The following is a 14,685-nucleotide window of genomic DNA, read 5'->3' on the forward strand; positions in this document are numbered from 1 at the left end:
TAAGAATTATAAACAGGACAATTCATAGGGGGCAAGTGCCCCTGTGCCTGCTATGGGCATGACGCCTCTGCCCGTCTCAACAAGCTGCCCCAGTGTTAAACACACATCTTGTGTTTCTGCTCTCTCTCATGAGGATGCGTTGGTTCAATAAGCCGACATCTAAACATTTATTGTATGTTTGTTTAATTATTTTAAAAGTCTTAATGTTTTTTGCAGTGTGAATACCATTGGTGGGTTCAAATAGTATTTGAAATAATTTCAATGGAACCAATAATAATAATAGTTTAAAAACTGTAAAACCTGCCCACTTGGTACTGTTGGGAGATTAGACCAACAGCTCAAAGTATTTGAAACATTTCAAATAGTATGAACCCAGGTCTGACAAATGTCTGTGCCAAACAACATTTTTAACACTGCCTTGCCGCTAGGCTACCGAGGTTCGAACTGCTGTCAGTCCCAATACCGACCACAAGGGTGCGAGAAATTACCACAGAGCTGACAGTGATTCCATTTATGAGTATACCACTCTATCGATTCAATTCAATTCAAGGGGCTTTATTGGCATGGGAAACGTGTGTTAACATTGCCAAAGCAAGTGAGGTAGATAATATACAAAAGTGAAATAAACAATAAAAATGAACAGTAAACATTACACTCACAGAAGTTCCAAAAGAATAGAGTATTTACAAATATCATATTATGCATATATACAGTGTTGTAACAATGTACAAATGGTTCAAGTATAAAAGTATACAATGGTGTTTTTTCTTCACTGGTTGACCTTTTCTTGTGGCAACAGGTCACAAATCTTGCTGCTGTGACGGCACAACGTGGTGTTTCACCTCTATCATCAGACTCCCGAACTCCCACATTGAAATGGGCCTGAATCCAGAATATATTTCAGTGCATCAACATTATAGACACTGTCTACCCAGATATATTTAACAGGACATCACCATACCTGATTTTAAAAGCTCAAACTGTTGAAGTGTTTCAGTTTCACCTTTTAATATATGCACAAGTACAGTGAAATGCCTTTCTTGCAATCTCTAAGTGTTTGCATGGCACAAAATCTAACCTGCGTGACTTAATGTGAGCCCTTAAGTGTTTGCACTTCAATCAGACACCAACAGTAAGTGTTTGGTTGTGATAAAGAGCTGACTAGATGGATCAGTAAATCTTCATTACCTGCCAAAGCCAAACAGAGGCTATCACTTGCTGTGAAAGTGTAGGCTATTACCCTAACATAATTGCAATTATAAGTTTGATGGCTGTCTGCATTCTGGCTTGGATCCCAACAGACATTCTTCACAAACACAATTCTTCCATTGTGACCTGATCTACTTTGACAACAACAAAATAAGAAGACGCATTCTAGTTCAAAAGGTTTGGTCGGAAATGCTAAATCGAGTCAAAGTCAAATCTGGTGAGCTTTGTGTTACACGTAATGTATTGAGACTCATTGATCCACACAATACTACTTGCGGGACAACTCCTGAACGAGTTTGTCTGTTCGTGCATGCACGATTAGGGCCCTGAGTTCTTCCTCATGATCTGACCAGGTCCTAACTAGGGCTATAAATATGAAGTAGGGCCCAGAGGTGTTCCGGGTCAAGTCACACACAGGGCCTTAAATCTATGATAGTATTTGTGTCACAGTTTTTTTTGTTGCTGCTTTGAAAATATGTGGTACATTTTCACAACTCTTAGTACAAAACCCCAAACTGGTGACACTTGTTACGCAGCCAGTCTTTCATTCGAAACCTGTCATCGTGCATTCATTTGGATTGTAAACGTCTCTTACCACACAACCATTGAATCAAAATGAAAGTTTATTGTGAAATATAATAAGAACATTGGTTTAATCACCAAATCACAACATAATTATCTCTTTTCAATTTTGTTGTTTTAACTACCAGTTCCAATGCAAGCAATGCAGGATACAGGTTTCAAATCGCCCTTAGAAATGCTGAAAGTAAAATGCTACAGTCCTGTCAATTACAGTAGATTACACAGTTTTCACATTTGACAACACACCTACATTACCCAACAAAATTGACAGAAAATCTATCATTTCCATAATATCTATCCAATGTGCAATCAAAGGTGTGATCAATCAAGAATTTTTTTCCCAGATATAATTGCAACATAGGTGTACTGTAATCAAATGTAATACATGAAATGAAAATAAAACATAACGTTTAGCACGCACTCATTTTCATCAAGCCTGTCTTGAGCATAATATAATTTACAGTGAAGTCTCATATTTGAATAAACTTTATTGATCCCAGGGAGGAAATTGGGTTAAATAGGCCAATTTTGACTTTACGGCAAATGTGAGGTATATGGTACAAACCTTATGCTCTTTTCTTGTTTTACTCTAACTCCATTAGCAGTTTCCTTGTCTTCCTCTCGGGGAGGGAAAGAGGGAGGGTGGATGATCTCTCTCATGACTGACACCAATGCGACAATCAACTAAGCAAAGTAACCATCAGAGAGAGAGAGACAGAGGGAGAGATACAGAGAGACAGAGAGAGATAGAGGGGCCTCTGTAATGCTACGCTATGCTACATGCCCCCCCTAGCACTTTGAGGGACTTGGCTCATAGTGACTCGCTCATTGTCGATGCACACAGCGAGCACAATGGCTTCCTGTTGGTGACGAGGGTGGAGGGAGAGCAGGGTGGGCACTGGGCAGCAGAGCAGCCATCACTAGTTCCAGTGTGCTCGTGCGTTGGGTCGTTCCGCAGACAGACCAGGCGGCCCGGAAAAAAATGACTTCGTCCCGGATGAATCTCACGTCCTGGCGAGAGCTTCAAATGGGGAGACACAGAGGGTCCGGATAGTGATTCAACAGAGAGAGAGGGAAGGAAGAGAGGATGTGGGGAGGAGAAGAGGAGGGGATGGAGGACAGAACTGGGCCACAACTCTTCCTGATTTTCCTGAGTGGCTGCCAAAGCCTGAAGCAGACCTCGCGCTCTCTGAGCACGCTGAACAAAAGTTGCTGTTATCCTTTCTTCTCTCTCTTCCCCTTTCTTCCCAATCTCATGCCCTCTCGCTCCCTAAAACGTTGGACCAACATCCTCTGTTTGAGGAGCAGGTGCTACAGCCACACAGTAAAACACTACTGCAGAGTGACTCAACACTTTACTGTCTGTCAAGTGTTGACAAACCACAGGGAGTGGAAAGCAGCTAATAGTGGTCATTGTGGTTAGGGTTGGGGCTTTCAAAGGTGCTAGTGTGAAGTTTGTTTGCCACCATATTTCCATGTTTAAATTTTGTTTTTTTAAGTTAACAAATCATTATATCTGTCATTTCCACCATATGTTGCGTTATCATAGCAATTTAACTGGTATGAAATTATACAACAAACCACGAAGCAGGAAAGGAGGAGAATTTGTCAGAGAGACCGAGAGCAAACTTGTGAAGCAGGTGGAAATGATAGAAATACGCAAGGCACTAAGGCAGTCAGGGAGAGGAGACTAGGAGAGAGGAGACTAGGAGAGAGGAGACTAGGAGAGATAGACAGACTAAGAGGAGAGGCCCCGTCTCCATATGGAAGGAGGTGTCGAAAACGCTAAGTCTGCACTATGGCAAGTAAGGAGCGGCAAGGAATGAGATGGGTCCCCCCCGCGCCTTCCAACCACCTACCCAGGCTTTTAGAGCGAGTCCTATCCTAGGGTCGTGACCCTGATACTGGCACCAAGCGTCAGAGAGAAAGACATCCTTGTTCCAAACAGCCCCTGACTTCAGTTCAGATGGATGCCACAAAGATGAAGTCAGACAGAAACTTGATGACTTCAACACCGGACATGGCTGCCATCCCAGCCGGGAAGCACAATCTGCCAATGTTACATGTTTGTTATAGACGACACAGTAAACGCATCGTTTGATGACCTTTTTAACATGCACTACCTGTTTGGTAATGGTAAACTTGGTTTGCATTTACAGTACATGTAATGGATCATGTTAACTCTTTTATGACACTTGGCATGGGATAAATAGCTGCATAAAATACACCTAACTGTTAACCCCCAAGAGCACAATCTGTCACTTCTGACAAGTTGTAAGTGCTCAGTACTAGTTGTTTTGGTCTGCTTTAACATAAAATATATGACTGGTTTTTTTTTTTACATTCAGCATGGCGTTCCAATCCAATATCCAATTCAGAGGACCTGTCTGTCAATCCTAGACACAAAGAATGCCGGGGATCCAGTTCTGAGAGGCCCCTCTATCTCTCTCTCTTTCTCTGATGGTTACTTCCTCTGTGGGCTGTCCTGAGTGTCCTCACATCCCACAGGGGAAGACACTCCATATACTATGTGTTAGAAACAGATCTAGGATCAGACTTACCCTCCTTGAATACTTACCTTAGGGTCAATATACCTTGGGTCAATATGCATGCACGCAGGAGGACTTCTTTGTATTGCTTCTTTTAGGTAGGATATCAGTTACACAAGGCTTAAAACCTGTGGGGCCTAAGGGCCAGTTTTGGTTTATTGCATAGCGTAACTACAACACATTTTCTAAGATGCATTTATCCCCATCATAATATTGTTCTACATAATTTTTTTAAGCATCCCATAATGCCTTATTCTACATTGTTAAAAGCTCGAGTTAATTGCTAAGCCGCTGTGCTGTGGTTCACCTCAGCTTAAGGCTAATTGTTCTGCAGTACATTGCATGAGCATTGTTGTGTGAGCATAATGTGAAACGAGGTTTCATTAGATGCTTCTGCTGCAACACACAGATGTATGCTGGCCCTAATTTAATTTGATCACAGCCTGCTGTGGGCAGGTCTACTGCTCCTAAATGGCACCTTATGCCCTTAATAGTGTACTACTTTTGACTAGGGCACATAGGGTACCCATAGGGTTTTGATCAAAAGTAGTGCACTGTACAGTGAATAGGGTGCCATTTGGGACGCAGATCAGGTCTACCGTTCCAAACCCCCCCCCACTATCCAGCCCCAGCCTGTCCAATATCAATAGTTTCTGCTGTGATGCCCTGGGAACACTGGTTGGCCAATTAGCATAAACATGATTAGCCAGATTTGGCCCAGAGTCAGCGTTCAATTAGGCCGGTTGAGCAGTAACAGTAGCTCCCTTCTGCGGTTTAAAAATAGCAGTGTCTTTGTAGCTAACAGCACCGCTGGGGTCCACAGTACACACAGTCAGTTACACACAGAGGGTAACTGTCAGTAACAAACGAGACCAAGAGTTCAAACCAAACTCCAACTTTGGTTTTCCTCTGTCTCACAATTAAACATAAAGAGGGCCTGAGGTTGAACTCATGGGAGCGAGGAGGCAAAAGGTTGTAACTGAGGGCGGTTTATTTTGGGCTAAAAGTACTCAATACCATTGTTGCATTCTAATGAGGATGTAGCTTATAAAGTAATGTAATAAGTACGTTTACAGTCATTATTTTCCTGAAATCAATTTTGGAACTTGACAGCTAAGTCATGCGAGTGGAAGTTTTGTTGACTGCCAGTGGCGGCCCCCCTCATCCAAACAGACCCCATAATCTCCAACTAATGACACATTTCCCTTCAGCACCATGATGGAGAGAGGGGATGGAAGAGATTATCTCCACATAACATCTCCAGCAACATCCAGCAATCTGCAGCAGATTCAGACATGAGTTTGGGGATTTGACAGAACAATCATAGAGTATAGGCTATGTCTGTCTGAGACCCAAGGGCCTGCAGGGCCACCTCGTAAATCAATCAATTTGGGCCGGAACTGGAAGTCCCCTTTAACAGAGCACAGAAGGACTGGCAGCTGTCCACTTTGATTGGGCCCAGGATACATGTGGTAATTGAGACAACACAGTACTTTACTATACATACTTTTATACTATGACAGATGTAGGCGAGAGAGTGTTGAACAAAGAAATGGGACACTGTGCGGTGTGATGTCACCAAGGTATTCTACTGTGCAGGTCATTTCAAAGCAGCAATGGCACCGGCTATTTAAAACAACGGTGAACACAAGCGAATGTCAGTCGTTATCATAGGCCATGAAAATGTGCTGGCAATATCCTGTATTTGACCCAAATAGCGTGTCAGTGACCTGGTTCTGTAGGACAACAAGCAGGCTAGGGATCACCCTCGAATCCTTAATGGCACATCTGGACGCCCCAGTAATATTTATATTCATATCCGTGATGATAATCTGTGGACTAGAGAGCCATTGTTGACATGGTGACAGATATCTCTTTGATACATGACCTATCCATGCATGTAGCAATCCATCGGCTAGACATCTCGTTTACAATGACACGTCGATAGGCCTACCTTTAATAATTAAACACATTATAGGCTATAATGTCTGACGGGCAGGAAAATGTAACCTGTAAAATAATAGTGGGTATCCATTTGCTGGATATTTTATAATGCACTAGGGGGCCTATGCTATTGTGTGTAATCCGAATAGGCCTCTCGGCTTTGGCTGTTGGCATGCAACAACAATAAATCCTCAGGTTTATGACTATGTGATTCACAAATCCACAGTCATGGAAAGGGTAAATAGGCGATTTAGGCAGTAGACGCGGTGGGGTTCCTATTCAGAAATAGGACACAGCCTTGGCTATACTCCTACTTCGCTCCCCTTTCAATCACTCTTTAACGACCGCGCTGCGCACCTCATTTCAAGTTGCGAACGCACGATTCGCATCTGGAATACGCCTCGGGTCCACGCCTACGGACCAATTCCCCCCTCCACCAACCTGCGTGCCCGAAAAACGCCACGGTCCGGTCTAGGCCAGACTGTTTCGTACGCGGAGGCACATTTCTCTCTCTCGTGTTATAGACATTTGAGGCTAGAGTCGTGTGTGAGATTTGCATTCAGCAGCGTAATAGTTAAAGCGGTACCGAATGCGTTGTTTTATGTTCTGTGTGGTGCCCTCACTCCAGCAGACCGCTACAGTAGGAAGATGGCGTCGGAGGGAGCGAGCGGGGAGCAGCCTCCTCCGGTACAAACACTGGCAACCACAGTGCTTGGAAGTGTCGAAGCGGTAAGACCTTTTGTTTTATATTATATCCAGGTCTATATGTTTACATCGTTGATTTCCCCCCCCGTTTTGGAATAAAGGAAAGGGAGTAAGGAATTAGGAAAGACGGCGCATTTCTCTACGAACCTGAGTGTTCATCTTGAAGCAACAGCAATATGTTTGGCAATGTAGAGAAAAGCAAAACCAGGGTTCTCTGATTTGTGTAGACGCCGACTATACATATGATCAAAGGCTTTTATGGGAATTAAAATCCTATAGAAAGGCAAAGGAATTGGGTTTATCTATCACAAATAGGTTAATAGCTCAAATTGGTACGGCCCATATGGGGAAACGTAGTTGGGCTATATAGGACTGATTTGCGATGGTTACAAAGGGGGTTTCAATCTGTACTTACAGTTGAAACACAATTTGGGCTATAGGTTTTCGCTCTCACAGACCGGGATGTATGTAGGCTAGTCGTCTGAATAGATAACGAGCTTGCTTTTGACATGGCTGTTCGATGCATAATCGTGCCCCTTTTTCACTCCGTCAACGCTCCAAGTTGAAACAAAATATGTTGATGGCTGTGTGTCAGTGAGGCTTTTGACGTGAATATGTTGTTATCAGATGTAGCCTAGTTATGTTTGAACAAACCTGCCTCTACGGTTAAAGAGAGAAAGACACTAAATATCCTATGAGGACCCCAAACCTCTTACAATCTTACATTTTAAGCAGCTCTTGTCTGACCACAAAGCGTGGCTTATTTGCAGTCAAGAATAATGTTTCCTATTCTGTATAGACCTACTAATGCTTTTAGATTTGACCTGTGACCCTTAGAACAATATTAGAAATGTTGACTCTCAGTGAAAGTGGTTTTGTTTGTCTGCAAACTCCCCACTAATCGGACTGAGCTGCAATTGTTTTTTTTTTTCTTTTTTAAGCTCATCTATCCGGGACTTCTCACATTGGTCCCTCATCTCGCAGACAGGTTGCAACATGTGTGCCAGGACACCGGCTTGCTACCCCTCTGTGCAAATTAATCAATCTCTTTCCCTGCCGGAGGGGGCCATGCAACCTTTCCCTGGTTGTGGTATGCTTGGATGGTTCCATGTGCTCTGTTCAGTCAGACCATTGCCCACTACCTATTCTGCATGAATTTACTGACTGGTCAAAAGAAAGCAATCTCCCATTTGCCACTTGACTTTATCCTCAACTACATCATATACTACACTCATTTTTATATGTAATTGAGCAGTCCTATAGGACACGGGAAATATAAAGAACTGTTCTGGGTTTGAGGTTCAAAGGCTATTGAGACTATGGACTGTTCTTGACTGGAAGATCCCAAGGGACGGCTGTTGAAATGGGAGGAAAATAAGACGTGTGGGTGGGAGGAAAATAAGACGTGTGGGTGGGAGGAAAATAAGACGTGTGGGTGGGAGGAAAATAAGACGTGTGGGTGGGAGGAAAAGGCAAGAATATCAAGGCAAAGTAAAATAGCGATGGAAAGGGGGCGAGTGAGAGCAGAAAGAAAGCATGAGAGATGGACGGAAGGAGAGCAGTGAGAGAAGCCGGGTGGGGGGTTCATGTACACCAGAGACATGTCTAAATTGGTCTTCATTTCAGTGACTCAGCTGGTATAGCTCAGAGTACTCTGTTAGCCAAGCCAGCCCTGATCTACTGAGTGCGTTCAGTGCACATTTCGCTCCTTCCTTGCTTTTAAAGGCCCGTTCTGCTGAACTGGTACCTCGACGACGGCACCGCAGCACAGCAACCAACCGTCCTCTCTGACTCGGCCATACATCTCTGCCTGTCTCTCTCGCAAACCGTCTTCCAAACATGCCAGGACAAGCCAGGCCAGCTAGCCTCTCTTTAGGGGGGCTTCTGCTTCTATGCTGCCAGTTAAATAAAGCTCTTTGCATACCCCTGCAAGACCCTCCTTTTGTTTGCTCTCGGGGGAGGAGTTTCTCTTGTGAAGGGTCCTTGCGGACCGGCTCACTTGGTTTAGAGAGGGGTCAGAGGGTGAAAAATGGTGGTGGTGTGGGGCCACACTCGTCACCCTATAGCATTAGTTAGTACGCACACATTTTTTGCTACTTGTTCGGCTGTAGAGGGATGTCTAATTTATTTGAATGTCGCCACTAATCCAACCTATTAGGCTATAGGACAGAGCCCATAGCAGTTGGCTCTCCCTTCCCTCCACATAGTGCAAATACACACTCACCCACACAGAACAGCTATTTTGAAACGCACGCCTCATGGAACAAATTAGCATTAGCTTCCCTCACCTGCTCACTGTGCAGAAATGCAGGAGGGTGAAATGCCACCCGAGCACATTGACGAAGACTGGGGGGCCCACCTGATAGGCTTTTGGTTTGGATAGTGTCGTGCAAGCCTTCCCGAGACTCCCAAATCCGATTCTCCAAATGGCTCACTGGCAGCACAGTGAGGGAGAATGCTGTGTGGGGTTGGTTGGAAATTGATTAGCTTGTTTTTTTTTTTTTCAAGCTTTCAAATCGATCGCTGGATTCTTTCCTTTTAACCCCCTGCTGTTCAGAATGAAATAGAATGCCGTACTTTCTAAGGGCTTAAATCACACTGTATCCTGGTTCGCTTACTTGCACTACTAGTTATTTGACATGTATTAGGCTAAAACCTGTCTCATTGTTGGCCTATGATTTACGCAAAAGTTGACGTACCGATATCTCAAGCCCTATGAGTGTCTTGTCATCAAGACATAGTATTTGAATGCCCAGTATTTAGGGACACTTTGAACTACAACAGTCTGCTAAAAGATCAGACCTGCTGGTTCCATATTCCATATTTTGTCCGTGATTTAAGAGAGGGCTTTGAAGGAGGCTGCTGGGTCAAAGATGAAAAAATGGAGAATACTTGGCAGGGATTGAAACGCATGATAGTAAATCACGCACCTATGGCAGGGTGATCGAATGTCGGGAACAGGTACCAATGAATGTGCCTATGCGCAGATCGACTAGAACACTTGTGACTTGAGGCAAGGAGGAAGTCTCTTCCTCCCTCCCAGATTATCTTTGGTTTATGATGTTTTATTGAACAAATAGCCGTGCAAAAAGGAAAGCTCCTCTGGGATATAAATTAAATTGAAAAATGGAATTGGATGTGTTTCTAGAAGAGAGAGGTTTCTCTGCAGATGTTCTTGCCAAGTAACTTTCTCCCATCCAATCTTACCTCAGTGTATCTCTGCCTGTGAGGTTCTCTCATTTTCATTGTACACTTGTGAATGTAGTTCAGTTAAATTCCCGATATCTTCAAAAGCTGAGGATGACTAGACAAGTTCTTCTTATTCATCAGGACACTGCCGTCTCTGTCGTGGAATGTAGACGAACCAGCCGCCGCTCCGATGTCCTCGCTCCTCACCCTACTAGCTGCCATTCGGATAAACCCAGGAACGACGTACAGTCTGACATTTTTCTTGTTTTAAGGATGTTTTAATTCCCTTTTCTAAGGGCAACAGTCAGAGAGGATGGAAAAGCCTTTTAATCGATTGAAGCAGCAGTAGAAAGTGGTCCCGTCACTCACAATTACCCTCAACCTCATTCTTTCTCCCTGTCCGTTTGCCCTGCGGGGTCCGTCTGGCAAAATCAGCGTTTAATGATGTGGCTAAATGCAATTGGACCTTTTTTAATAGCCTCAAGGTTCGGCCAGACATTTTAGGTTTCGTTAAGGTTCCGAAACTATCTTGAGGAATGAGTTCTGTTTGTCATTGTGCGACTTGCAAACCCAACTGTTTTGCAGTAAGTTGGTGCTCTGAAGTTCTATGCATGTCCTTCTTTGCCCCAGAATGTGGGATTTCCCAAGAATGAATAGAAACATGTCCTATAGAACACGGTGTCAAATTATTTCAGGAGACAAAAACGTGTTTTAGTTATATTAAAATGTTTCCTATGCTGCGAATAATACTTATCTTTCTGTGTGTGTGTGTGTGCGTTTTTGCAGAAATGTGAGTTTAACATGGATAATCTGAGCAAGCCGGAGCTCCTGACCCTGCTCAGCATCATGGAGGGAGAGCTGGAGGCCCGGGACTTGGTCATAGAAGCCCTGAGGGTGAGTCTGGACCACACACACACACCTAAGTTTTCAGTACCCTCGTGAGAAAATGCAATTGGGAATTGAACCGTTGTTACAGTTGATGCAAGCTGTAGAAATCTATATGGACTTGCTCAATACATATGCGGACTGTGATACGTCAGTGTTTACTTGTCAGCGATATGGACGAAGGATGTTATTTGTGTAGGCTTGTTGTTGTAAGGGCCACTTTGACCGAAATCTGGAAGTTCTACAGTAGGGATGAGGTTACTCTATTTGGATTGAGAAGGTTCTACAATACAGATGCGATGGATGGTGTGGTTAAATTGGATGTAGACAAGGTGACACGGTGTCCGTTCCTCTCGTTTGTGTGTCCTGGCATTGAGGTGACTATCCGTCCTCCTCAGGGGGCTAAGTGGCAAGTTATTTCTGTGAGAAGAACCTTTCGGGACACTCTCTCCTTCTCTACCCCCCCCCCCCCCTCTCTCTCTCTCTCTGCTGTATTTAGGTCAGAATCACACCACTGAATTTTGCTCGCTGCTCCACTTCGAGCTGTCCTGTCCTCTTAAACTTTTTAATAGGTTTCTTAATGTTGAGTAGTTCTGGGAGCAGGGCTGGAAATGGGATTGAGGCCAATCTCTTTTCTTAGCCTCTGGAAAGTGATATTTGAAATCAGCACGTTGTTCTCTACTGGCGAGAAATGGGGTTTGTACTGTATATTGCGGTTTGTACTGTATATTGCGGTTTGTACTGTATATTGCGGTTTGTACTGTATATTGCGGTTTGTACTGTATATTGCGGCTTGTACTGTATATTGCGGCTTGTACTGTATATTGCGGCTTGTACTGTATATTGCGGCTTGTACTGTATATTGCGGCTTGTACTGTATATTGCGGCTTGTACTGTATATTGCGGCTTGTACTGTATATTGCGGTTTTTCTTTGCTGTAGTGCGTTTTGTTGTTGTCCTTATCGACCTGACTGGCCTTGAACAGTGTTTTCTGACATCATTTTTTTCTTCCTTGCGCCTAGGCACTGGCTGTGCTTGGTTTGGATCTATACAGTGCATTCGGAAAGTATCCAGACCCCTTGACCTTTTGCACATTTTGACATGTTACAGCCTTATTCTCAAATGGATAACAAACAAAAAAAATCCTCATCAATCTACACACAATACCCCATAATGACAGAGATTTTTTTTCGAACTTTTTGCTAATTTATAAAAATGAAAAACAAATACCTTTTATTTACATAAGTATTCAGACCCTTTGCTGTGAGACTTGAAATTCAGCTCAGGTGCATCCTGTTTCCATTGATCATCCTTGAGATGTTTCTACAACTTGATTGGAGTCCACCTGTGTTAATTCAATTGATTGGACATGATTTGGAAAGGCACACACCTGTCTGCATAAGGTCCCATAGTTGACAGCACATGTCGGAGGAATTGCCCGTGGAGCTCTGAGACAGGATTGTGTCGAGGCACAGATCTGGGGAAGGGTACCAAAACGTTTCTGCAGCATTGAAGGTTCCCATGAACACAGTAACCTCCATCATTCTTAAATGGAAGAAGTTTGGAAGCACCAAGACTCTTCCTAGAGCTGACCGCCCGGCCAAGCTGAGCAATTGGGGGAGAAGGGCCTCGGTCGGGGAGGCTCCAGAGTTCCTCTGGGGAGATGGTTGTCCTTCTGGAAGGTTCTCCCAGCTCTACAGCACTCTACCAATCAGGGCTTTATGGTAGAGTGTGTCTTTTACCACTCCACAGTAAAGGACACATGACAACCCGCTTGGAGTTTGCCAAAAGGCACCTAAATGACTCCGACTATGAGAAATAAGATTCTCTGGTCTGATGAAACCAAGATGGACCTATTTGGCCTGAATGCCAACCATCATGTCTGGGGGGAAACCTGGCACCATCCCAACAGTGAAGCATGGTGGTGGCAGCATGCTTGTGGGGATGTTTTTCAGTGGCAGGCACTGGGATGCTAGTCAGGATCGAGGGAAAGATGAACAAAGCAAAGTACAGAGACATCCTTGATGAAAACCTGCTCCAGGGCGCTCAGTACCTCGGACTGGGGCAAAGGTTCACCTTCCAACAGGACAATGACCCTATGCACCTAGCCAAGACAACTCAGGAGTGGCTTCAGGACAAGTCTCTGAATGTTCGAGTCCGGGCCACTAAAGGACATCTATGGAGAGACCTGAAAACATCTCTGCAGTGACTAGAGGTCGACCGATTAATCGGAATGGCCGATTTCAAGTTTTCATAACAACCGATTTAAAAAAAATAAAAAATAATAATAATAATAAAAATATATATATTTTTTAAATACCTTTTATTTAACTTTGCAAGTCAGTTAAGAACACATTCTTATTTTCAATGACGGCATAGGAACGGTGGGTTAACTGCCTTGTTCAGGGGCAGAACAACAGATTTTCACCTTGTCAGCTCGGGGGATCCAAACTTGCAACCTTACAGTTAACTAGTCCAACGCTTTAACAACCTGCCTCTCATTGCACTCCATGAGGAGCCTGCCTGTTACCCGAATGCAGTAGAAGCCAAGGTAAGTTGTTAGCTAGCATTAAACTTATCTTATAAAAAACAATCAACCAATCATAATCACTAGTTATAACTAACTACACATGGTTGATGATATTACTCGTTTATCTAGCGTGTTGCATATAATTGATGCAATGCTGGGGGATGATTTAACAAAAGCGCATTTGCGAAAAAAGCACAATCGTTGGACGACTGTACCTAACCATAAACACCAATGCCTTTCTTAAAATCAATACACAGAAGTATATATTTTTAAACCTGCATATTTAGCTAAAATAAATCCAGGTTAGCAGGCAATATTAACCAGGTGAAATTGTGTCACTTCTCTTGCACGCAGAATCAGGGTATATGCAACAGTTTGGGCAGCCTGGCTCGTTGCAAACTAATTTGCCAGAATTGTACGTAATTATGAGAACATTGAAGGTTGTGCAATGTAACAAGAATATTTAGACTTAGGGATGCCACCCGTTAGATAAAATACCGAACGGTTCCGTATTTCACTGAAATAATAAACGTTTTGTATTCGAAATGATAGTTTCCGGATTCTACCATATTAATGACCAAAGGCTTGTATTTCTGTGTGTTATGTTATAATTAAGTCTATGATTTGATAGAGCAGTCTGACTGAGCGATGGTAGGCAGCAGCAGGCTCGTAAGCATTCATTCAAACAGCACTTTTGTGCGTTTTGCCAGCAGCTCTTCGCAAGCACAGCGCTGTTTATGACTTCAAGCCTATCGGCCCAATGGCTGGTTTAACCGATGTGAAATGGCTAGCTAGTTAGCTGGGTGTGCGCTAATAATGTTTCAACTGAGACTTGGAGTAGTTATTTCACTTGCTCTGCAAGGGCCGCGGCTTTTGTGGAGCGATGGATAACCCTTCTTCGAGTGTGGCTGTTGTCGATGTGTTCCTGGTTCGAGCCCAGTTGGGGCGAGGAGAGGGACGGAAGCTATATTGTTACACTGGCAATACTATAGTGCCTATAAGAACATCCAATAGTCAAAGGTATATGAAATACAAATGGTATAGAGAGAGAGTCCTATAAATATACTATATTAACTACAACCTAAAACCTCT

At 43.6% G+C, this 14,685-nt stretch overlaps 1 protein-coding gene across 4 annotated transcripts in view; it reads left to right on the plus strand.

The window, feature by feature from the left end:
• The first annotated feature begins 6,394 nt into the window (after positions 1–6,394).
• The window catches only part of LOC110524328 (cortactin-binding protein 2), a 72,264-nt gene continuing 63,973 nt past the window's right edge, over positions 6,395–14,685 (plus strand). For 2 of the 4 annotated variants that reach the window (XR_016495567.1, XM_036979261.2), the window contains exons 1-2: positions 6,395–7,013; positions 10,965–11,072. Coding sequence is in view for 1 of the 4 variants with exons in the window: in XM_036979261.2 (XP_036835156.2) it covers positions 6,933–7,013; positions 10,965–11,072 (189 nt within the window). In the remaining 3 variants the exon portion in view is untranslated. The remainder of the gene's footprint in view (positions 7,014–10,964; positions 11,073–14,685) is intronic. The other 2 variants (XM_090233411.1, XM_090233410.1) reach the window with 2 other exon arrangements.

This window comes from Oncorhynchus mykiss, chromosome 1 (genome assembly GCF_057628025.1).
Source record: "Oncorhynchus mykiss isolate SJ-2025 chromosome 1, ASM5762802v1, whole genome shotgun sequence".
Lineage (NCBI taxonomy): Eukaryota > Metazoa > Chordata > Actinopteri > Salmoniformes > Salmonidae > Oncorhynchus > Oncorhynchus mykiss.